Source organism: Falco cherrug, chromosome 3 (assembly GCF_023634085.1).
Source record: "Falco cherrug isolate bFalChe1 chromosome 3, bFalChe1.pri, whole genome shotgun sequence".
Lineage (NCBI taxonomy): Eukaryota > Metazoa > Chordata > Aves > Falconiformes > Falconidae > Falco > Falco cherrug.
In genome coordinates this window covers 80,928,742-80,953,532 of record NC_073699.1, presented here as the reverse complement: position 1 = coordinate 80,953,532, position 24,791 = coordinate 80,928,742, and the positions used below count along the sequence as shown (strand labels likewise).

The following is a 24,791-nucleotide window of genomic DNA, read 5'->3' as shown; positions in this document are numbered from 1 at the left end:
GCCAACAGAATGATACACTGCACGTATCAAGAGTTCATGTGACTAAGTGCTGATGCCGAACATTGGCATGAACACTTGTGGATACTGTGACGGAGCCAAATTAATTTTTTAAATTGCAGTGAGCAAACAGAAAAGGCTGCTTAGATGCAGCTCCAATCTCTATTAGAAAATATGTGAAATCTGTAGAATCCGTCTTGCATGTACCATTAAAAAGTGGTCTACAACAATCATTTTAACATTAGCAAAATCCTGTTCTTCAGATACACAGCTTGCCTTCCCCACCCTGTGCAGGCACATGCCCCCGCAATATTTTTAGCAAATCCTTGGGTACAACTCTATCTAAAATGAGTAGATGGTACATAAGCGAAGGCAACTTTTATAGCTTCTGTTTGTTGGGTAAGATTTTTAATCCTGCATGGGCTTGTGCTGCAACTATACCTACAGCTAGACATCTAACGTATTATTTGCATGCGTAGTTAATAGTTTTCTCCACAGATAATCATGGTAAATCCCAAGGCAAGTTACACAGACACAAAAATACACATGCAATGATACATAGAATTTCAGAAATCTAGCTGGCTTATTTTTCATTTTCTGAGACAGAGAGTTAAAAATTAAGACATAAAGATCTGAAGTATGTGAAATTGTGACAAAATCACTTGGTACAATTTAAGGAAAACACTAGTCCACTTTTAACACCAGAAGCTCAAATGGCACAGCTCTATGACCTGAGTTTTCATCACCAGAATTAGCCAAAATTCAGTCTCAGATCAGCTGTTTCTTTCCTAGATCAACTGATCAACTGCACAGCTGGGAAGCAGGCTCCTTGCTAGTGAGATATGTTCATTTCTCAAGACAATTAAACACCAAAGGCACTAGGTCAGCCACCCTGCTTGGTGGTTTTAGTTGATGCCATCTCCCTGACTTGCTGTTATGCTTTGGATATGTTAAAACACCTGCCAGGCTCCTTGACAGACCATTTTGAAAACTGGAGAGAAAGGTCACTTCCCGCATATTGTTAGGTCTTTTCCAGTTTGGTAAGTTCAGCCCAGTAAGCTCCAGTAACATGTCTCCATCTCCGTTCCCTTTGGGTAGGACCAGTAGGGTAACCACTTTCTTGCAGGTCCCTGAACTGCACTGCACTGGAGATGACCCATTTTATGGAGCAGGCCCAGCTGGGCTTGGCACCCACAAGAATTTTCCTTTGGGAGTCTGTGGACAGCAGCAGAGTGCAATAAAACAGAAGCCATTTCTTCAAAACACAGTGTGATTTATTTGCCAAAACAGGCACAGTACTCCAAGAAATGGATTAAGTAACAGCCAGGAGAGCTATGCACATACTGTTTTACCTGCACTTGGCATCTCCCTCAAGCACCTGTTTTTGCTCTGGTTTGTTTTGGCTGACCCCATTACAGCCTGTGTCGTGCAGACCCTGGCTCTCAGCAAGACAAGGTCAGCCTGCAGCAGCTTCTCTCCTTCCTTCATGCACAGTGCATCTTTTAACCTTAAAGTTCATCACTTTCACAAACAGCTGTGTAATCAGGGGTGGAGTGGAGGAGTTGCCTTTTCACAGCTATTACTAGAGCTCAAATGTTTGTTGGGATGCTCCTTATCTAGGCAATGAGTTGCTTTTTACATTTAATTACCCCGACAGCTCCATTTGACTTACTTCCATTGCAAATAACTCCTCTTAAATAAGACACAGTCATACATAAGCAAGCCATACAGATTCTCCCCAGTTCCCCACAATATTAGCTAAATAAATGACTTCCCCATCAGAAGCCCTTGTCCCAGAAAACTTGAAGACAATGGAAGAGAAGCAGATGCAATCACCGAACTGAACTACCTACTCTGCTGTCTAGTTGCTGCCACCAGAATCTTCGAGAAAGCAAGGCCAAACATGGCTCTGTGCTCATGTATCCAAATCATAACATCATAGATCTTTGACAGAGGAGGCAAAATAAAGAAAAAAGTTTGCCTCAGCCCTGGCACAAAACCACTGCCAGTCACTGTCTTCAAAACCCCTCAGTGTTCTTTGGAGACATGTTCTTCAGCTCTAAAGGAAGAAAACCCTGATATGCAGCCATCATGTATTCTCTCTCCTCTACGGGTTCAACTTTTGCTGTCATAAGTTGTCCAATGGCAGGGAAGGCATCAGAATTCTGTTCTTAATTTAATGCAGCAAGCTAGAAGAGGTATTAATATGCACTAGATAGAAAATCTGAGAGATCTGACAACATTTTAACTTCTATCAGTTATCAAGGGCATGAGATCTCAGATGTCAAAGTGATACAATGTCTTTGGCATATACAAGACTTAGCTTATATATCCAGTATCTGAAAGAACAGCACAGTAGTGAGAAAAATCATGCTGTCTTGGACAAAACACTACTGCCTTTATTTCCATGAAAGACCTATATAATAAGGGACGTACTCCTCTGTCATTTCAAAGTCAAACCTACCAAAAATTACTGTCTTGAAAATGGAAGAAGACAGGCACAGTATATCCAGTTTACTTTCACTGCCTGCACTTGCTATCCAACTGTTTTGAAACAAATACCCAAGGATATGATAAAGAACTGTTTTAATGAGTAGAGCTATGGGTCCCCTCAGAGACTTTTGCAAGAGGAATGTATTTGGAAGAACAAGGAATTTGGAAACATCTAGAAAACAACTGCAGTAATTATTCTTGAATGCCCAAATCCTGTTTATTCTGTAAATTGGCAAAGTGGGGGAAGGCCTGATCTGGAGTATTATTTCTTCATAATCTGTAGTCTTAGAATCATAGAGTATCTCGAGTTGTAGGGGACCTGTAAGAATCATTGAGTCCAACTCTCTGCTCCTTGCAGGATGATCTAAAACTAAACCATATGACTATGAGTGTTGTCTGGATGCTTGCTGAACTCCAACAAGCTTGGTGCCACGACCACTTGCTTGGGGAGCCTGCTCCTGTGACCAACCACCCTCTCAGTGAACAACTTTTTCCTGATCTCCGATCTGAACTTCCCTGATGCAGCTTCATTTCATTTTCTTGTCTCCTATCACTGGTCAGCAGAGTAAAGAGATCAGCATCTCCCCCTCTACTGCCCTCCTTCAGGAAGTTGTAGACTGTGATGAGATCACCCCTTAGCCTTCTCTAAGCTGAACAAACCAAGTGACTTCAGCCACTCCCCATAACAGTACGTGTAGTATAGATGTAATTTTTAACATGACAAGTAACTGCAAATCCAGATTTCTGTTTGCATGCTAATGTAAAGTTCCCTGAAACACTGATTCGTTTGAATCTGTGCGATTCTGTGGAATTTCTGGTTTACCAGAAACAAGATTTTTTTGGCTACTTTTTAACATTAAAATTTGATTGCATTTTTAAATTATTTTAAAGAGGAGAAGTAAAAAAGGTTAAAACTTTTTACACATTTATGGTTGGCATCAGCTAAGTCATGTGTTGGGAAAACTGCATCTGCTTTTGTACACACCCTGCAGTCCTCAGATCAAAGCCGATTCTTGGATACTGCAGCTCAGTATTGGGATGATTCCACAAAGGCCAATTGATTTGCTTCCCTTTACCAAGAAAATGCAGTGTAACTTGAGGTTAGGAAGACATTCGATCAAAGAGGTAAGTGAATTTACTCCAAAAATCACACCTGGGGAACTGAGCATTTAACCATATGGGAGCTGACTGACAGCAGCAGTGAAACATCCATCATCCAATAAATGAAGCTCAGGTACACATTAAAACAACACCACAATTTTACCGAGAGTTCTCGGCATGTGCGACCAAGGTGTAAGTGTTGGGAATCAAAGTCTAGGACACGGTACTGAAAGTAGGAGAGAACACTTAGTTCTAATTTGCTTCAGGGTCTCATAACTGATCTTTCTTAGATTCACCTTGTCTAAAGGACACTCAGTATTATCTCAGATTCACAAGAATGAAAATGGCATGAAAATGCTTTCTGAAATGATGTTCACACTCTTGATGTTGTCTTTAAAAAGTATTGACTATTCATACAGTTGCATCTATGCACAGGCATGTTTTAGTCTTAACAGTATGTTTTAGTAGCTGTTCAAAGGTTTGAAATACACTCCTGATCTTTGATTCAGTCAGAGAGAACAGTGCATGTACCTTCCTCTGATGGAAGAAAGAAATGTGTGGCTAGAACAGTTTATAAATGGCTCTCGAAGCACAGCAAGCATAGGTTGCTTCATCCACAATAAAATATAAAAGTACATTTACCTTTCTTAACTTTGCTGCTCCAGCACCAGAGCGAATGGCTTCCATTAGGGCTTGCCTGGCCTCCCCGGGGTTACCTGTAGCTGTGGCAGAGGATTTAGGAGCTGCAGCTGCCAGCTGAGTGGGAGGTGGTGGTGGTGGCAGGGCAGGGGCTGGTGGAATACAAAGCTGCTCTTCCTGAGGGTCTTCTGCCTTCTGCAAGGACAGTTCTGCGTTCCTAAGACTCTGCAGCTCTTTGGAGGCCAGTGAAGAGATCTGCTCATGATGCAGTTGAAAGGAGATGATTAACATTAAGCATGACTGAACTGTAATTATATGATATTTGACGCACTTTCAGTACCCCAATTTCACTTTGCTTGAATGATGTAAACCACATAGAACTTTTGTTTGCTCATAGGGTTGAACATCTGTTACTACTCAATCACATCACTCAGTTGGGCTGATTACCAGCATCAAGGGTTTGGCATTGACTCTGTCTCAGAAACTCAATCTTTATTTACTGTGAGCTCCAGCATCCTGTAAGTCTTCTTGGCGTGTAAGGTAAAAGAGAAAGCTGGACTTGGTATTCATTTGGAAACAACCACATGGGTTTGGGAATCGGGAAGATTTTAAAGCTGCAATAGCCACCCAAGAATCTCATTACTTTTTGCAGTCTGGCTGCACAGAAATAATCTCAGATGACAGGGAGGTTCTTCTAGAACTGAGCTCTCAGACATGGCTTCATTGAAAAAAATGCTGTCAAACCTGAAGTTTCCAGCCATACTAAAAAACCATAAAGTAAAATAGGACCAGAGAGAACTAAGTGAAAGCACTGAGAACAAAAGAATTTGATTACTCTTCCAAGCGTGTTTCTGTGGAATTTCTGAAACTAAAATTTCTTCCTGAATTGCCAGCTTGGAAAATCATCCTACTTTAAATGAATGCAGGGGGAGGAGGCAATCTTTCAGACTAAGCCAGCTTTTCTGTCAACTGTCTCAACAAATATTTTTGCTGTTAACAACATCACTGGTAGTAATCATGATAAATTGTTAGTAATTACAACGATTTGGTGATTATTAGGCAATTCAATATCATGTGCCAAATGTGAGGTTTTCAAGCAGATGCATTAGCATTCCTTTCTCAGAGAAACTGAGGCACAAAACTTCTCTAGTGAAAAATGGAAGGATTCATCTCCATCAAATAATCTACATTCAGAGAGCTCCTATATTCTATTTCTTCATTGCACACACAAACACGACATATGGGAATGACATGTCAGATAAAATTTGAACACTTGAGATAACATGAAAGGTACAGCCCTTTCATCACAGGGTATCTGTATCTTGCCCTGTACACATACAAACATAATGCTTTAACTAGCACAGGTGATGTGGTGTGATAAAGAAGTGTTCGGTTTCCAGGCAACTTCCTTTAAAATGATGGCAAAAGCTTCTCTGCTGGAGCAGAGTATTCCAAAAAGTCTCTGTGATAATACACCACCACTTCACTGTCAGAGCCTCTTCCACACAAATTCACATTAATTCCAAATAAACGCAGAATGCAGTTAAGCATGTCAAGAAGGCTGCTGCCTAGTATGTCCCGCTCTCAGGCTCAGAGGAAGTGGTACCCTACCTGCAGCAAGGGCAGTAAGATATTTGATTTGAGAAACAAAGTAATTCCCTAACACAAGCAAGAGATTCTTTCTATCTATTGCCAGCTATCTTGATGTGTGCTAATGGACTGAGTCATTGCATGAGGGAAATCAAAACCTCCTTGCCGAATACACATCCTTGGCTGACACAGTGAACTGAGTGAAAATTAAGGCTAGAACAATGCAGGTTTTGGCTACTAGGAGTAAGAGATGCTGTAATAATTAGGTAAATCTTTCAGACAGAAGGAATCATCCTGCTGTGGTGAAAGTTGATGTTCCATCAACATCAATTACTTGCATACAACTTGCATGCACCAGCTCATGTTAACAGATGAACAGCATGCATGAAGAAGCCCTAGAGTTTCTTTTCGGATAACTGGGATTGGATGCATATAGCAGGTAATGCAAATACATCAATCTAACTGCAAACTTCTAAAGTGCAAAACCCCCCACCTAAATGTGAAAACTATGAATATTGGATGTCTTTTATGTATACTCCCTGTAATTAATTTGGATTTCTACCTGCTTCTTTCTCAGTTAAAAGCACACCATTTGAAAGTTAAATTTTATAGCAGATGATAGGACCAGACCCGCTATGCTATCTGTGTAAGTCAGATCTGGTCTTGTGTCATGTTAGCTCCCCATCAACTTTTCTCTTTGCAGCACAAAGTTTAGTTTGTGACATTTCTGGGTTCATTCAAAACACCCAGCAGTAACAGACTGCATTTGAAAGATCACTTACCATCTTTATTTCTTACCTTTTTCAGCTTTGAGATGCCACTGTGGCCTCTAATCGCTGCTAGTAGAGCTGCGCGCTCATTCTCCGGCTCAGTATATGAGGGTTTCCTGTGATTGCCATTTAGTGCACTGTCTGAAACCTAGAATACAAAAAGAATAAACCTCACACTGTTATTAGGCATTTACTTAAAGGTAGTTTGGAAACACTATTAAAAATATTTTTGGCGCTTGTACCAGAATGCAAGCTATGGAGACTAGTCAGTCTGTCTTCTTTTGGCCTTTTATAACCCTTACTGAACGGTGAGGATATGCGTACTTCCAGATGCAGTCTCATATCTCCCGAGCATGAAGTCAGTGGCAAACTAGTATCACCTAGTAATGTTTTTTTCTTTCATTGCAGGTGTTTTCTCTACGCTGTGTGTTCCTGTTCTGACATAACACATTGCCATGCAGGTTTGGCTCTTAGGCTAGCCTCAGTTACGTTTCATTTATGCTGTATCTCTGAACCCTCTGCCTCCTCTAGCTAGTGGAGCAGCAATGGCATTGCGTAATATAAGGGACGTGCAGAATAAGCAGTGGCTTGGTCTGTATTTTGCCAATATAAATTTTTCAAATGCCTTGTGTACTCGAGCTCATCAGCAACTCTACCAGTTATAAAACCTCTGGTGTCTGACGGGGTGAATACAGGGCTCTGCAGTCTGAACAGGCTAAAAAAAAAGTCTCCACTTTACCTTTCTCAGTTTTTCTTTCCCCCCTCCTGTCTGAATGGCTTCCATTAGGGCACTGTGCAGTGACGTGTCTTTTGGAATTGGTTTTTGGATGACAGGTTTGAACTTCTTCTTTGGTCCGAAGATATTGGTCTGAACATTAATGTCCAGTTCACCGCTAGCATTAATATCCGAATCATCAGGTTTCTCCTCCTGTTCCGACTCGGCGTTTGCTGCTGCACCGTTCAGCTCAGGTGAAGCTTTACGTGAACTGACTTGTACACTGTTAGCAGGAGGCCATTTAGTGACTCGCAAAGGCGAGCTGAAAGAGGATGGGACTCCTTGGAGATCAGGAGACTTGAGAGATGAGGCTGCATAAGTATTTGTCAGAGTCTCACATTTCTGGTCAAACAAAAGATGTGGCTTTTTCTCTGCTATACTTTGCTTGCTGTTTAAACCATGATCATCTTCTGCACTGTTGTTATCCTTTGAAGAGGATTTAGTAAGTGGGCCACTGGCATTCTTTTTATACCAACTCAGAGGAGTTGCCTGATTTGGTGCCCTGATGTTAACTACTTTGTTTTCCATGCCAGAATTATCAGCAGGTGTAAACCTGTGGGATGCTTTTTGACTGCAAGTAAAAATACTTGAAAGTGTTTCTCCTGATTCTGCTGATTCTGTTCCCACGGGGCTGTATTTAGCCACAATAATACACCTTTTTGGTGAAACTTCTCCTTCAGTTTTAACCTCTCCTGCCCCTTGCTTATTTTCGTCTTTCTCATGATATTCCACAGGGTCAGATTTAAAAGTAGTTATGTTGATGTGTCTTGCAATAGCAGAGGCAACATACTGACTTGAAGTTCTCCTATGTGGCTTTACAAATGGAAGCTCCAGCCTGTCCTTATTAATGGTTGTGGTCACTAATGGTGTTACCTGAGACTGTGTAACTGGAAGAGGTGGTTTGGTCCTTTCATTCTCAGACTGTCTTTCAGCTACCTGGGTATTAACAGTTTGTGGTGCTACAGGTTTTGGAGCTGCAAGACAGACAGGTTTGTGTTCGTGTTTCATAGTAAAGGGCTTAGAGTTTGCGGTGACTGCTGACTTTTTAGGAAGATGCTCAGCCAAGTCATCACTTTGCTTTTCCATAGAACTTGACCTCCAGAATGCCTTCACTTTCCCAAGATGAATTTCCTCACTTTCGTCAGTAGAGGTACCCGGTATGTGCTTACAGGCACCGGCATTTGCGCCTATAAGGTTGCCCAGTTCATCTATCTTAATGGCACCAGCGGAAAGCGAAACTCCTCTATCAAAATGTTTTACTTCAGGTTTGGGAGGGACAACTTTAAAGGTTGTCAAACCCATTTTAGGTTCGTAGTTTGTTCCTGAATTCTGGGCACGATGATACCATGTGGGTGTTGATGTGACTTCTTCTACTTCAACTTTTTTTGCTGGTGGCCATTTGATTTCTAATTCTGATCTACTTTTTTTCAGAACTCTTTCCCTATTACTACATTCATTAAATGAATTTATCTTCTCTTTTGCTGTACTGATTTCAGCGGTGGCCTTGGAGTGAGACGGAGTCAGCTTAGATTTACAGTCCTCAGACTTCCCACCATGTTTGTTGGGGGGGTCCAGTCTTAAGTTCTTTTCACTTCTTTTTTCGAAGGAGGATGTGAGAGATTCAAATATATCTCTCCTCTGTTCCACAGGCAAGTGACTGAATTCACTTTCTGGTGGTTGCTGATGTATTAGGTCCTTGGATATGCATACAGCTCCCTCATCTGTGTGTCCCTTATCAAAGGAACCTGCATTGTTGTTTTTATTGGTAAAGTTTCCTGTATTAACAGCTGAGATATTTTGTGAAACCCTTGTCTCTGTCTCTTGATTTCCAGCGGAGTTAGAGGTGCTAACTTCTGGAGCATCATCTATGACTGTTACTGGAATAGAAACAGTAAGATCTTGGGCAGCCTCAACTTTTCTTCTATGTGGGCTCAACACTTCATTGATGTGCTTGGAGTCAGAGACACTTATACCATCCACTGCTGCAAAATACACATACAACATTATATGTAGGCAGTATTTAGGCAATATGACTTTAAATTACACAAGAAGCCAGTATAAGCTTAAGCGGATCAGGTATTTTAGTTACACTAAAAGCAACAGGAATATATTTATGCCTGTATTACAAAAAAGGAGAGATCTGGGTCTTTTTTATTGTCTGGTTGCTGATTAGGATCAGCCATATATTCCTGCAGTCCTCCTGCTTCAGCCAGTGGGAAACATACAAATGCAGCTGAAAGCAGAATTTAATCTATTGTTCAGACCTTATCTTTGACTAACTTCTCTCAGTGATAAACATTTCACCACATGACTCCAAAGGAGAAACATTTCTGAGAAACAGCGAGCAACTCCAAATTATGTTTCCCAGACCTGGTTAGTAATAACAGCCCAGCTGAAGGATTTCCTTGAGCAAGCAAACAAAGAAACAGTACTTGCATTTTTTCTCCATTCTTCTCACCCTTCATTACCAGTCACTCCAGAAGCCTCATTGTGCAAGAAGCTTAACTCTCCTCTCAAATTTGCTGGTATAAATCAAGGGTTACAACACAGAAGCTAAGAAACTGCAGTGTTAGAGAGCTCACAGGCATTAAATCAGAATCAAGTCCACTGCAGAAATACTGAAATAAAGATGGGAAGTTTAAGTTTTCAACATCATTTGGTGACAAACCATTAATAGAGGAATACTTCTATTCACAGTAGGAAAAAGAGGAGCACAATATGACATTTTATCTCTTCCCACTGTTTCTTTTCATGTTTTTCAATTCTTAACTTTAAAATATGCATGCTAATGCAGAGGAGGCACTGGATACAAAAATGTCCCCCCATTCTCCACGTTGTCACAATAAAATACAAAACAGAGACATTGTTCCTTAAACACAGAGCTACATTCACAACTGATTTAGCTTCACTGAAGTCAATGAAATTATACCAAATTTGGCCCATAAAATGTGTCCATAAACTGCTGTTCATCTCTTTTTGGTAGCAGACATGGAAATACAATGACAATCTCATAAGCAGCTTGAAAAACATTCAGTGTGAGTCTATGAAGAGTGGCTGCCCCAGAAGTAAATAGAGAGCAGACACTGGGTAGACCACATTCTGCCTCAGACCTGTGAGTTGTTCCCAGCAACCTTAGTGAAAAATATGCAGATGTCTCTTCGACTGCATCTACTGGCTCTGCCTCTCTTTTTTGTACTTGAGAGGAAACGTATTTACTTACCTTCTAAATCTTCATCCAAGCCAGTCAAAGTCTGCTGGAGTTTTGCAGAAATTAATATATCCTCATTTTCATGCTTAGTCAAAGCCATTTCTTCATCTCTCCTGCTAAATGAGAGAGGAGAAAAAGGTTAGGTTTCCCCTTTTTTTGCTTTGCACCACTGCTCTGAAATACACTATCATTTCAGCACCTTTGGTTCCACTGGCGTTCTGAAACTCACTTCCCGAAGCATGAAAAATATGCAGCCTTAGCGACACACACACCACCATACTGACACATCCACGTCTAGGAAGGATCTCAGTAGTGCCTGAGCATATTCAGTGTGCTGGCAATCAAAAGACTAGGATTAATAAAGCCTGTCGCAAAGAAACAGTCTGGCTTCACTGTGAAGTACACATTTCAACCGCGCTGCAGAAAGGCAGCATATGCCAAGGTAAAGGTTTTGCATATCCATACAATTTTAAAGCAGACCACTAGCCATCCTGTGCACACACTGTGCAGATATATCTGCATCTTAATTAAATATAAATTACATGGTAATGAAAAATAAATAAAGCTAAGTACTGTTAGACAACCACTCTGCATCTTGAGGGGAGGAGGAAAGAGAAACTAATCCCTTCAGAGCTGTTTCTAATGAAACATATCAAGGGGCCTGATTTTGCCAGAAAATAACTACATGGGTTTTGATGAAGTTGTACAATATCTGTAACAAGTCTGAAATCAGAATGAGTGCCAAGTGTTGTCTTGGCTTATTAAAAGAAAAAAGAAAACGCAGATGAAACTAAGAAAAATCCTAACAAAAAATAACTAAAATTAAAAAATTATGTATGGCAACCTGTTACACAACAGACCTTCTGTTTCTTAGGAAGAAAAATTTTGACCACCAGAGCTTTTCTATCTAAATCACTGAGACTGGGACTTCACATTGGACAATTCATGTTTTCCAGCTACCCATCCCTTGCCTGAATTTAAATATTGTTATCTGTGACTCTCTAAGTTTTGCCCTTGCCTATTGAAAAAAATCCCAACTTTCCCTTGTAGCCACACTTAAACTAACTCTGGTCAGGCAAAGCAGATTTTTTTTTTTGGTAGTTTACCAAACACTACCTGAAAAATGCCATTTTTCTGCTGCCCTTTAAGATAATAATCTGCATAAAATAAATAACATCTAATTATGAGCTTCCTTTTTGCTATTTTATTGTTTAATTTTTCCCTTGCTCATACCAGGAGCAACTGAACACACATGTTGAAGCATCAGGTATTTTATTTTATTTTATTTTACTTTATTATTTATTTATGTAGCATTCACCTCTCCTTTCTTTATGTCTTTTGTAGTAGCCTTGGAGCCCGATTCTTCCACTTGCACCTAAACTCCCTTGCACTTACAAAGCTGAGTCTGTGCACGTGGGATCAATGAAAACAGCAAAAGACACCCCCAAGGAAGCCTTCCAGAACTTTTTTCACATATACACATTCCTTGTGTATCTGAACAGACAAGACAGGCTGCATTCAAGATGGCAAGGCTTATATATGTGCCTAAGTGGTTTCCTAAACTGGAATCTAAGACAGGAATCTGTATTGTTCTTTTAAATACCGAGGAAGAGCACAGTGCTCTGTGACTGCAATACAATTTTTTCCAACATTTGCCACTGACCTGAGCTTTGACAGCCTCTGAACATCCCCAGAAGCCAATGTGAACTGATGATGCTCAGGCTCAGCACCTACACTGCAAGACACACCAGTGAGATTACTCATCTGAGCAATCTGACAAAAAGATTTAAACCTACTGCAGCATTTGTATTGGGAGAAAAGACTGGCAAACAAAACTCTCAACCTGAAGGTGGCAGAAAGAATGAACCGACTGAATTTCATACTGGTTTTGCAGTGGAAAGTTTTATAAAATTAATAAAAAATACAGGCTTTCCTCTGAGTGCATTTTAGAACAATTTATTTGCAAACTCAGAAAGCATTTTCAATGGGAGAATCAAACTGTGCACCAGCTAAGCAACAGGTCTATCCAACACAGAAGACAAATATTGCTTTCTTCTTTACAAAGCTGGTATTGCAGGATAGGTGTACACTGCTGGAAGCAAATCACTGACACATGTTGAGATTCTTTCTCTAAGCTACTGTGAAGAAGTTGTTTCCAAAATATTGGAAGAAAAATGTGTAAACCCATATCTATCAGACAATGAGACCTAATTCTATGAAGGTCGTGCCAGCTCACTACCTTTTTGGTACCTGATCATATCTTAATGTCTATTGCCTGACTGTTCTACATTACAGCCAAAATCTGTATTACTAAGGTTTTCTTCTGTTTTCTCCTGCTGGGTTTTCTCCAGGAAATAACAGGAACTATCGTCTTGAGAATTTTATGGGCAATTTATCTGGGAAAACATATTTGGGACTGGAACAAGGATTTCTGGGCTCCAAATACACAGCGTAGGTTCACTGCACTGACCAGCCCTTTTCTGACGTCAATCTATCCAAACTTTTCAATGACTCCTTACAGCAAAATTACCTTCTCCTTGATGGGCACAATAGTCAGCAGAGGACTCTTTCATTATCCTCTGTGCACTTATGCAGTGACTATACATCATTTGCCTCCCAATCTCTGTTTCAATCTCCTTATCTAGACAACGAGGATAATGAATATTCAATTCACAGAATTTTTCTGAAGGAAAGAGAACAATGCAGTGAAAATGAAAGGATTCCTATTTGCTCTTACAGAGGGAGCTTCAGAAGAAACAGCCTTTTTCTTTTGCATTTCCAAATTCCTAAAAGAGCTATTGTTCAATTCATCTCCAAACTCACCTATAAAGCAAGCCAGAAGGTATAGATTAATCACAAGGTTTTTAAAAAAATTCTTAGTATCAGGAATATAAAATGTGATATGTGTTTTGTAAGGCGATGGTCTGGTAGTTTCCAGTAGCTCACATGATTTATAAATATGCCTAAGATGACTCTTTCTCACAACAGTATTTGGGAAAGGAAAACAAAAGGGCCTTCTGATTTCTTTTGCATAGCCTTCCTCCCTTCTAACCCTATACACTTTTCTTTTGTTGACAGCTCTGTTTTGGCCAGAATCCAAGAAAAATATGACATATTCCAATACCATGTTTTACATTCTGGATAAACATTACCAGTGGTATTTTCTCACACACGCTTTTTTTGACTTAAGAGAAGAACTTGATAACCTTTATGCTGCCTTTCTGGTGAAATGTGAGGCACTAAAAATACAGCACTGGTGAGCATTTAGCCCAAGCTCAAAATGGAAAACGTGCATGGTTCCTGGAAGCCTGCACACCTATTACTTATGTAGATTAGCAGAGATTTGTGCAAGAGCACAGAATGGAGCAAAGAGACTGCTAAACTACAGCCTTTAGTGTTCCACTGAGCTCAGGATACCACACATAATTACTCCTCAGAAGTCATTTGCGCAGTTGGAGACAAAATGAAACTTAGAGCAGCATTTCATCAAATTAATGTCATGGGAGATGGACATTTATGAGAAAGTTTACATTCTAAGAAAGAGAGAAAATTCTCTGATAAACCTAGCAGGAAATGCTGCATAAAAAAGAAACCCAAACCAGTGTTAAGGCAATGGATTTGCCGTTTTGTTATAGTTTGAGCAACTTCACCTGGGGGTCTGCACATGATAAAACTTAGCCGAGTCTCTGAGCACTTCCCAGGACTTCTGGTGAGCCTCATGTATGGCACCAGAGGTAGAGACCACAAATCCCACTTTTAACTGCTTAAATACAACACAGACCTATGTAAACTGCAAAGAAGGGACTGAGGAAGACAATTGGTTGTCTAAACTTGGGCACCTGGTGCCATTTGAAATACTGTAGGATATTTAAAACATCTGTTTGGGGCTGGTAGACATAATATGGAAGATGGGGAGACCCCTATCCTGCCAGAGTGGCAGCAGGCAAGAAGAAATGGGAGCAGACATCTCTCAGGTTAACTGAATGCCACCCGAAAGTCTCACTCATTTTGCACTACACTTGCTATATCCAAAGACTTAAGAACACGGCTCCTGTGAATTTCTTACTAGCTGGGGAAGGAAGACAAAGCCATTGCAAATAACAGAGTCAAATCCAGACAGGCACACTGTGCAGCAGCACACACAGGGACGGAGTGACTGCTAAGACACAGTTCAATGGACACAGAGAACATTCAGCTTCTCACACGTGTCTTAGGCAGCTAGCAGGGACTGACTGACACGGAAAGCTGATATGCTTACAACAGGCTGAGCTTTGGAGCACCTGGGCTCCTTTCCCAGCTCTGATAGTCTTCTCAGTCTGATACTGGGAAATGACATTAACCCGTCTGTATGTATCCAAATTTGTCCTCTTCACAATGAAGCCACAATATTCTCTTACACAAATGCTGGGAAGAGAAATGCTTCTACCCTGGGTACATATCAAGGCGGGTGTTAAAGAAGAGATTGATGCTGAACGATTTCAAGTTGTAGAAAGTATGGGTGAAGCTTTATAAATACAACTTTCTATTCAACCAAGCTAGAAAAATGGCATTAAGTAAACTCAAGGTGTTTATATATTTGTTTTTGTGACTGATGCAGCAAAGTACTCTTCAGAAGTGGAGGTAACTGTTTTCTAGATAAAACAATAGTTTACACAATCTTAAGGATCGCTTTTCTATTATTTGCATTTCTTAGGCTAGATGACTTTTTTCTATTTTCTGTTTCCTTCCAGTGAAGGAATATAACAGCAGCAGAAGAGCAGATAGTGTAAGTGGTGGACCTCCTGGTCACCTAAGCTATGACCTGAACAGTGGTATCTTCCATTTCCTCCACCTCTTGTGATCTTGAGCATAAAGTTTTAATGTTTGAATGACCAAAGCCTGTTAAAATGCAAAATCTGTAGACCGAGCAACCAACTTAGGACTGGTTAGATAGCAAAGTTATCACCTGACTTTGACGCAAGACTTCTGAAAGTGGCAGGCAACTCTGAAAAGGAAAAAGCACATCGCCATGTTCTGCCGAATGCCAGATAACCTTGCTTTTTATGTTCTTCAATGAGTGATAAAAAAACCCCTGCACATACTTTTTGAGAGCAAGGTACAGGTATAATTTCCATTCTAAGTTTTTTAGTTTTGTTCTGTTTCTGTTCCTGTGAGATTGCATCAAACTTACAAAGGTCTTTAGCCTGCACTTATATCTGTGCTGAGTAACAATCATCAGAGATTGAATTAAACTATTTTCCAATCCTAGAATACGCAGGTCCAGTAGTGCCTTCAGATATAATACTACCCAATTAAAAACAAGAACTTGTAAATACAGATGAGGAGGAAAATAAAGTAATTTTTCCGCAGCAGCTGGGTTTATCATACTTTTAAAGTCCTCCTCCATGGTTACTGGTCAAAAATCTAAACAGAAAGGAAATGAAAATGCTTTTGCTTGGTATAATTTTGTGTTTTAATGCTAGAAATCTCTAAGCTTGTTACATACCAGGGTGATTTAAGCTTCCAGAGTCCCTTGACATATGTTGGTTCCAGGGTCCTGCTGCATAAGCAGCAGCTTGTAGTTGCTATACAGCTGGAAGCATGCCCCTGCTCCCTCCTCCTTGCACAGGCCTCTGGCAACAGCTTCTTAACGGGAAAGTCCGCAGGCAGACAGCATTGCCAGAAATAGTCAGGAAAAGTGGACTAGCATGACTTAAATCTTAATACAGCCACATCACCTGTGCAAGTTAGAAGATGGCACATAAGGTTAAATAACTTCTCTTGGTTTACACAGAAAAATAAGAAACAGAGCAAGGATCAGAGCCTTTCTCTCCCAGAAGCCAGCACTACACCTTTAGCAACCCAGACTGCTTCCTAACATGTAAAATACTCTACAGCTCCAAAGGACACGTAATTTTACCAGTGGATGACTTTAACAGAGAGACTAATCTGGAATCTTGCTCTATAACAACTGTGAATATCTATTACTTAACCATAGTATCATTAGTATCTTCCCTCCTTGAAGATCTGCCAGCAAAAAAAGTGCATGCAAGTATCCAAATTTAAAGAGTTTTCTGGAACAAGGGGAAAGGGAAAGCCAGAGATAAGGAAGGAAATTAGCAAAACTATGTAAGAAGCAGAGGCTTGCAAATCTGTCAGACATCTGGGTCTTAATTAAGTAATTTTTCATCCCTGAAGTTCTCCCTGTCACTTTAACCCTTTCTTTACCTTCCTCCCCTTAAAACTACATTTCTGTTTTCAAAACAGTAAAACACATGCCTACACAGCTAAAATAAAACCTATCCTACAGAGAAATAACAGAATAACACTTTCCCATATTTCTCAGAGATAGTTACAAGTGACATGTAATTACATAGAACATGTTTGTCCACAGAGATATATATATAATACATACATACGCTGCTATTTTTCATTACAGTTTTCCTCTTTCCTTCCTGCCTGCCTTCTGCCACTCACTATGACATTTTTTATTTCCTCCGACCAGCTTCAATGCTGAATTCTCTCCAGCTAGTGACTTCTCCTTCCTAAGTAAAAAACAAAATCTTGTAACATTTGAATTGGCATACACTGAAAATTAAGCAGAACAAGTTCACCCACCCCCTATCCTTTCAAGCTTTTGTTTTAAGCCAACTCATCAAAACCCTAACGGTTTTGTAGCAAACAGCAAGTATTTCTCAGGCTGATAATGAAGAGGACTCTTCTGCTTCCAATAGCTTCAACTACCCCAACCAGAGCCAAAGGTAACAAATTCTTCCGAGAGAAAGGGAGGAAATGGGATTATCCCTGTCCAGACCCACAGCTTGAACTGATCTGAGAAAGGTTCCCCCACCCCCACCCTATCTCTTCCACTAGCTGTACGTGAAAAAATATTCCTCTCTCATGGCTACTGAAACAGAAACTCTAGGAAGAAGAAAATCCGTTTCAGACCTTTGGAAGGTATTTTATCTTTCTGTCTCAGACAAGTCTGCATTTATTTAGCTTTATAACTGCCAAGTTCCCTTTACATTTAAAATACTTCTATTTTCAAAATATTTTAATACATTTAAAAACTTTTCAGAATTAAAAAGAAGTTTTGTGTTTTAGTCTTTTTCCTGGTCTGAGAGAGGCTGGTGGAACCACTCACTCTTAAGACTCTTTCTAAAACCCTGATTTCAATTGCTTATAGCTTTGAGAAGTTACACATCTTTGGTAGGTAGCAGTCCAAATGTAACAATTTATATCATGCCCATAACTATTATTTTATTTCAGTCAAAATTGTTAAATGTGTTCCAAGAACAGAGTTCGGATGAGAAGGAGAGCTGCATTTTGATACATGAAATACTATTTAATGCTTAGTCCTCTGAAAAAAAGGGGTCCTGTGTGGTCTAACTGGTCACTAGTCTGCCCTGACTCTGCGCATCAGCTCTCCTTCTCTAAAATAGGATAATGTCACCTTTTCATCTCACGTGAGTACTGTACAGAGAAATGAATTTAAGGCTGCATGGCACACGGATACTAGTGTGATGAGCAAGATAAAAAGAGCAAAAGGAAATTAAATAGTCCTGTCTCCAGAAAAGAATTTGAACTGAGAGTGAACGGTGGTATACCTGCTTTATTAACTGAGCTCTGCAAGTTAGAAAGAAAGTAACACAAAACAGACTATAATCACTTTAACTAGAGACCTTAACATAGTGCACAAAAGGGGGGGGGGGGGGATTAAGGTTAAAGGGGGCAATCTAAGGTTACACAGACAGCCTTAATATTAATGTTACCTAACTTTGAGCGCATGACCTAGCATCCCTCATAATATTATTTTAACATAATTTTTAATGTGTAATTATTTATAAAGCTCCAGACAGTAGGTGTGCATGATGCTTTATAGGCATATAAAATTGTCTGATCCTTGCCCCTAGGAGCTTGCGTGATGACACCACACAAGGGATGGGAAAGAAGGGGGTATGGGAGGACAGAGTTGCAACACAGTGAGATCATGAGATGTACTTACTGCTACCTAAGCAACATTTCAGCTTCTCTGTGGTTTTCTTGTTACTCATTTAACACTATATATTAAAATTTGGTGAACAGATACATAACACAAAGAAATCAACTGTAAGGAAGGATATGAAGAAAGAGAACTATGTAGTACAATGTTGAGAGTCAGCAGTTAATATTAAAACATTCACAGCCAAACATTGCATGTAGTCAATTATTTATATGGGGTTAGCCCCTGGCGCCTCCAGCTGAGGTCTGGATTCTGCTCCACCAGGCACTGTACAAACGTATCGTGAGATACAAAGCTGCGTTATGTTTTCTACCATAAAAAAACGTCAGTGGCTGAAGGGGTATCAGAGGTGGAGAGACATAGTTGGTTTAACAGGTTAGAGGCAGAGCCACGGGTAGAACTAGGCTGTTTTGACATTTGATTTTATATTCTACATGCTAATTAACATGTGTATTTGGATTAAGATTGCTTGAACAAAAATCTCAAAACAAAACCAAACCATGGAGGAAAGATCACAGCTTGGAAACCCTGGATTCCAGGGACCTTCTTTTAAAAATTTCTGTTTGTGTGCTCTGGAAACTGCATTAGATTTAAGTTCTGCATGGTTGTCATTACCGTGTGTGCAAAGCCCACGGTACATCCATTTCTGACCCAGCTGTATTATTATGCCGCTATGTACAGACAAACCTATTGCATGTCAAGACCGTATCCTTGAATGCTCACAACTTTCTTTGACTTCAGCAGCAGATGAGGTGCAGACCCTGCTGGGATATTCAATGCTATCAGGCGTTTCAGCTACACATAGACCACCCAGGTCACCCAGTAAACAATTCCAGAAAGTCTAAGGAAAATTAACTTAAACTAAACATACAATTATCCAAAGTAAGCAACATGGCAAAATACCCTTGATCTCTTGGAGCACAAGCTAAGCCTCTGGACCAAACCTAAGAACTATGGACTTGATTCTGCTCTTCACTGCAGTTCTTCACAGTGCACGTGCAAAATATCACTTCAGACTTTATAGCCCTTCATGCTCCAAATGTAATTTGCTTCCACTTTTTTTCACAGCCCACAGAGTACAAAATGATTTTAGTATACAGCATTATGAATTCCTAGGAATTATTTATTTCACTGGGTGAAAAGCTCAAGTTTTAGTCAGCTTTACAATTTAACATGGCAGGCTAAATATTTCCATTATTCTTATTAACCTTTTTTTCCCAAGCCTTGTCCAAATTAGTCACTAAATAAAATCTCTGGCTTCAGTGGAGCTCAGACTCAAGGAAGACTCCAATTCACTGCTGCTAACCACTGCTACTTTACAGTAGTGACATGTTTTCCCAATTTCTTTGTTTTGATCTTCCTTTTAGAATTGAGTTCAATCTTGGTACACAGACTAGAATAAGACAGAGAGGAATTAATAACATCCATGTGAAATTTTCTTTTAAGTTTTGTAGCTTATGAAACATACTTCAAACTCTGTATAGCTTGGTATCAATTATTCACATGAACTGTATTTTGACATGTCTGGGGATTTAGGAGGCTGGTTTGGTCCTCAAAGTAGCCCGTTCATCACAAGACCTGCAGGGCTCCCAACAGACTTTCAGTGGGATGGCAGCTGTTCTGACAGTGGAAGCAGAAACTGATGGTGCTCTCCAAATCTGGCTGTACTTAAAATTGTACTCATAACTGATTTACATCCTGCTAAAACAAGAATTTCATTCAAATAGGTTTAAAAAAACTCCTTATTTTTTTCCTTCCCTCTGCACTTAGGAAGTGGCTTTTGAAAACTTAGCAAGTTGACCTCAGAAGGATTTAGATGAGCACAATTTTCAAAGCCGGTTTGTTTATAAACGAAAGTTAGGAGTGGAACTGGATTTACCTTCAAATTCTACTGGCATATTTAGAGCATGGAAGTTTAAAAGATAATTACTATCAGCACTGCTGCTGTGGCAGTCTAAGCGGCTGCTGACATAAGATTAAAATAAATAATAAACATTAAGTTTCTGCTGGACCCTAAAGTTGATGTGAAGTGACTTTGCTGTCCCGGAGCCTAAAAAATAAATAGAATTTATGCAAAATACTGAAGTCCCCAAACAACAATTGTCTCCTATTTCAGTCTAAAGGTACTCTTTCTAAATTAGGGACATATTAGATAGATACAGAATATTTAGTATGCCAAAATCACAGAAAAGATTAAGTTGGAAGCCTAGCCCAACCTCCTGCTCCAAGCAGCGCTAATTTCAAAGCCAGCCCAGGCTGCCCAAGGCTTTGCCTGGCTGAGTTCTGAGAACCTCCAGGCATGGAGATTCCTTGACCTCTCTGGGAAACCTCTTCCATTGCTTAACCACTCCCATTTCTAGGAATTTCCTCCTCATAGGCAATTTTTATTTCCTTTAAAAGCAGCTGGTGACGGCTGCCTCTTGTCCTTTCACTACGTATCCCTAAAAAGCCTCAATAGTCCTTCTTTTGTTCAGGGAAAGACTGCGGTCAGTCCCTCTTGATGTGCATCACTTTTGCAAGGTCAACAATCCAGCTGCCTCCTCTCCCCCTTGCACTTCATGTACTCCAGTGCCCCAGCCCTCTTAGTGGCTCTCCTCTGGACCCTCTCCAGTTTGCCAATTTCTCTCTTGAATTGGGGACCCAAGACTGGACATGGTACTACCGCACTAGCCTCCCAGCAGCTGAGCAGGGGGGAACGGTCACCTGCCTGACCGTGCTGGGCAGTACATCACGCTGTCCTTCCAGCTTCAACTCCTTTGGCTCAGGAAGACCCCTGAGCAGCAGTGCTGCCAGCCAGCTTGTGAAATGTCCTGTTGTTTCTTCTATGTGCACGCTTTCCAACTACTGAAAACTTTGTGTGTTTGTGTGGCAAAGGTAAATCTCAGTGTAACACACAGAATATGTATCTTTGGCTGAAGTGACCGAAGGAGAGAATACTGACTTCCAAGCGGGAGTGTGCTACAATGACCTGTGGTCAATCTTCCATTTGATTGAAAGAGCAGAAAAGGTCCAAAGTATTTTTCATTGATTAGTATTGTTCTTACAGGGCTTTACTTTTATGTCTTTGCTCAACATCAGGGTAAATTTTCCCCTGGCCGCACACCCCCCCACCCCCCACTAATGTGCATGTGTGCTTTCCTCACCAGGTTAGATCCTGCATTTTGAGGAAAGTAGGGATTGCTTAGTTATCTTACAAGGCCCAATCTAAGTCCATTTAAATTAATGGGTTGCTTTTCTGGATCAGGTCTGGAATGTTAATTGCAGTTCCTACACTAGCCTATCTAATTCTCCAAACAGACACTGCATCAGGACCTAAGAAACTGTTAAAGGACAAACCACAAGAAAAATGTATTGTTGAGCAAGTACCTAAGTGAGGCTTGACCTTGTCCCCATTGATATTGATGGATAAAGAAAAACCCTGAGATCATTCCATTAGATTAAAATATGAACGCTGGCCTAATTTATCACCCAATGCATGATCCAAGATGGAGTTCTCCCTCAGAAATGTGTGGAAGGAAATAACTAGGTCATGATACATGCTCTTATGAAGGGGCTACAGATTAGCAGCTGAATGGAGAGAGACCAGAAAGCACAGACTTTGTGTCAACTGAGAATTCAGAGGAATTTCTGGCCCCTGTCCCATGACTCTGCAGCATCACACAGAGCGGATCCCTGTCAGTATTACCAGGCCACCCTCCTTGCTGGAGGCACAGTTTCCTATTTGGCCAGTTTGTATTTGCAAAGTCCTATAAATTTTGGGTTCCCTTTGCAGCCCTGCCACCAACTATGTGAGTTTTGGCAAACAAACAGTGTCAGAGTCACTTGTGCTTGAAGGCAGTTTCTAGTTAAATTCCAGGTTCTCATATTTTCTTGCAAAAACTGCAGGAAAATGTTTGTTTATGCAAAAAAAGAAAAAAAAAAAAAGAAGGAAATATGCTGAAAAAGACCCCCAAGGTATAACGCCAGTGGAGGTTAGCATTAGGTGAACATATGTATGCATGCACACACCCACAAACCAGTCCCTGAAGTTCATTGAATACAATCCTTTTCCACCTGGCTTTTGGTGGCTTGAATTTTTCCATTTCATAATTTTTCCATTTTACAACTTGTATGTAATTTTTCTAGATCAATGTAACATTGTAAGCACTTCATATGCTATCAGAACTAGAAAATAAACCAAACTGTAACAAAATTATTTCAGACTTCTTGGAGAAATCAACTGTGGCAGGCAGAGGTCTTTTGCAAGAAATGTAACTACAAGTTCAAACAAAAAAGTGACCTTTGCCTGTTGCTACAAGTATGTCACTGGAGGGGATTTGGCAGTGAGCTTTTCACTGGGAGGAGTCACTTGGCATTGGTACTGGTTTATGAAAGAGCACAAGAAAGCAGAAGTTGGTTTTCTTAAATGATTCCCTACAAGGAGGACATGCAAGATATTTTCCAAGAGCTGGCTGCAAATAAATTTTTACCTCTGTGGAGCACTGTTGGATTCCACACTATTGCAGTAGACATTCTTTGCAGAGTACATCTCTGTGCCATACATTGCATCTGTCTCAGCTGAGTCCATGTAGCCATTGATAAGCTTGATGTCTCTTGGCTTCATACTGTCATTTTGTGAATCCAAAGACACAATGTCAGATGGGGAGCTCACAACACCCGAGTCTTCTGTCGTATCTTCAGATGCAAAACAGCTGCTTTCTGATGCTGTTTCTTCCACCTCTGACAGCTCCAGAACCGTGTCATCCACTACATAAACATTATCATGTGCAGGCAGCAGGCTCTCTAAATGAAATATAGCAAGGAAAGTTAGCTGAAAGTCATCAGTATATAAATCAAACACAGAGAGCTATTCCTTTGTAACTGGAAAAAAACACATGAAATGCATTAAAAATAGCAGGATGGAGCTCGATATTTGTATATAGGATAAAGATGATTTGAAAAAGGACAAAAATTTTGTCCTCTGCTTTTAGAAAGGCGGTTTGCTATGCCTGTCCTGGGGAGTTTGGGTTTTGTGACTTTCATAGCAAATTACTTCTGTGTTACTTCTATGAAGAAACAACTTTCCAGGGACAGTTTCTTGGGGACTTTGACCAAAGTTTAAATGATGAGTTGCAAGACATTACTCCTGTTACTGCTTCTGACAACATAATCTCACTATCCCTTTTCCATGCTGCCAAACAGATCATGACATTTCCAGTAAGAATTCTACACACAAGTAAAAATGGGCAGCATTTCTCCGTCAGGACACTGTACTGGTACACTAGGTTTAATGCTGGCCCACTAGGTGTCACTTTATTTTACTACCTTTCAATTTCCTGTGTTAAGTGCGAGAATAACAAACGTCTCTTTTTCAAAGCATCATATCAAATCCACTCGGAAGTGCAGAGAAAAGTAGACACTACCATGATTAAAGCAGAACCTTTTCCAATATTTAGCCATTTATAAAGGAGATCAAGAGATATGCCCTGTGCATGTTTAACCCCGTTAGACTTGCAAATTTTCAGAGAAGATCAGACACAGTACAATTTTTTGTACTCTTTTAATTTGATTCCTATAAACTACTTGGGGGTTTGTTTGTTTGGGGTTCTTTTGCGGGTGAAAAATACAATTTTGTTCTTTCCCTTAAGAAACGTACAACTCTAGACTCCATCCTGCAATTATGCCATTACTGGGGAACTCCCAACAAGGTCAATAATTTCAGTAACTGAAATTATTGGGTGACTAAAGACAGAATCAAGCCTAATCACACTTCTTTTGATCAAAGGAATGAATAAAGACTAATCTAAATGTTTTATTTGGAATTGTAAGTGTGCCGCATTCTCTTCGTCAACCTCAGTAAGCAAAAGGAAGATTAAGTAATAGTTTATGGTCTGATCCTGCAGACACTTGCAGTGGATGTTAATTATACGAGAAGTCCCAGGTCTACAAGCATGACTAAGATTAAGCATACACTTTTCTTTTTTTTTTAGGGTCAGAATCTACAACTTTTTGAAGCATACATAAAGCTACAGCTCAATAAAAATGATCAACAAAGAGAAATGCTACTGTATTATGTTGTATACATGGAAGTATTTTCTTTACAGTCAGAGAACCGAAAACAACTTTGTCAAAAAGTATCATAATTTTGTATGGGTGTAGCTTAGCAGTGAAGCTTTGAGTAAAGCTAAAATAAAAATCAACCCAACATTCTCCTTGACTGAGGTTACAAGATGCCATTAAGTACTGAAATTGATTTCT

The 24,791-nt window shown here is 40.1% G+C and overlaps 1 protein-coding gene across 9 annotated transcripts in view; it reads right to left on the bottom strand.

Annotated features, from left to right (window-relative positions):
* Positions 1–24,791, bottom strand: part of COBL (cordon-bleu WH2 repeat protein) — a 211,039-nt gene that overhangs the window by 2,493 nt on the left and 183,755 nt on the right. For 8 of the 9 annotated variants that reach the window (XM_055704951.1, XM_055704950.1, XM_055704948.1 and 5 more), the window contains 5 exons: positions 23,024–23,336; positions 10,586–10,689; positions 7,330–9,347; positions 6,619–6,738; positions 4,234–4,485 (listed from right to left, as the gene is read on the bottom strand). In XM_055704951.1, coding sequence (XP_055560926.1) covers positions 4,234–4,485; positions 6,619–6,738; positions 7,330–9,347; positions 10,586–10,689; positions 23,024–23,336 — 2,807 coding nt within the window. The remainder of the gene's footprint in view (positions 1–4,233; positions 4,486–6,618; positions 6,739–7,329; positions 9,348–10,585; positions 10,690–23,023; positions 23,337–24,791) is intronic. The other variant, XM_055704949.1, reaches the window with a different exon arrangement.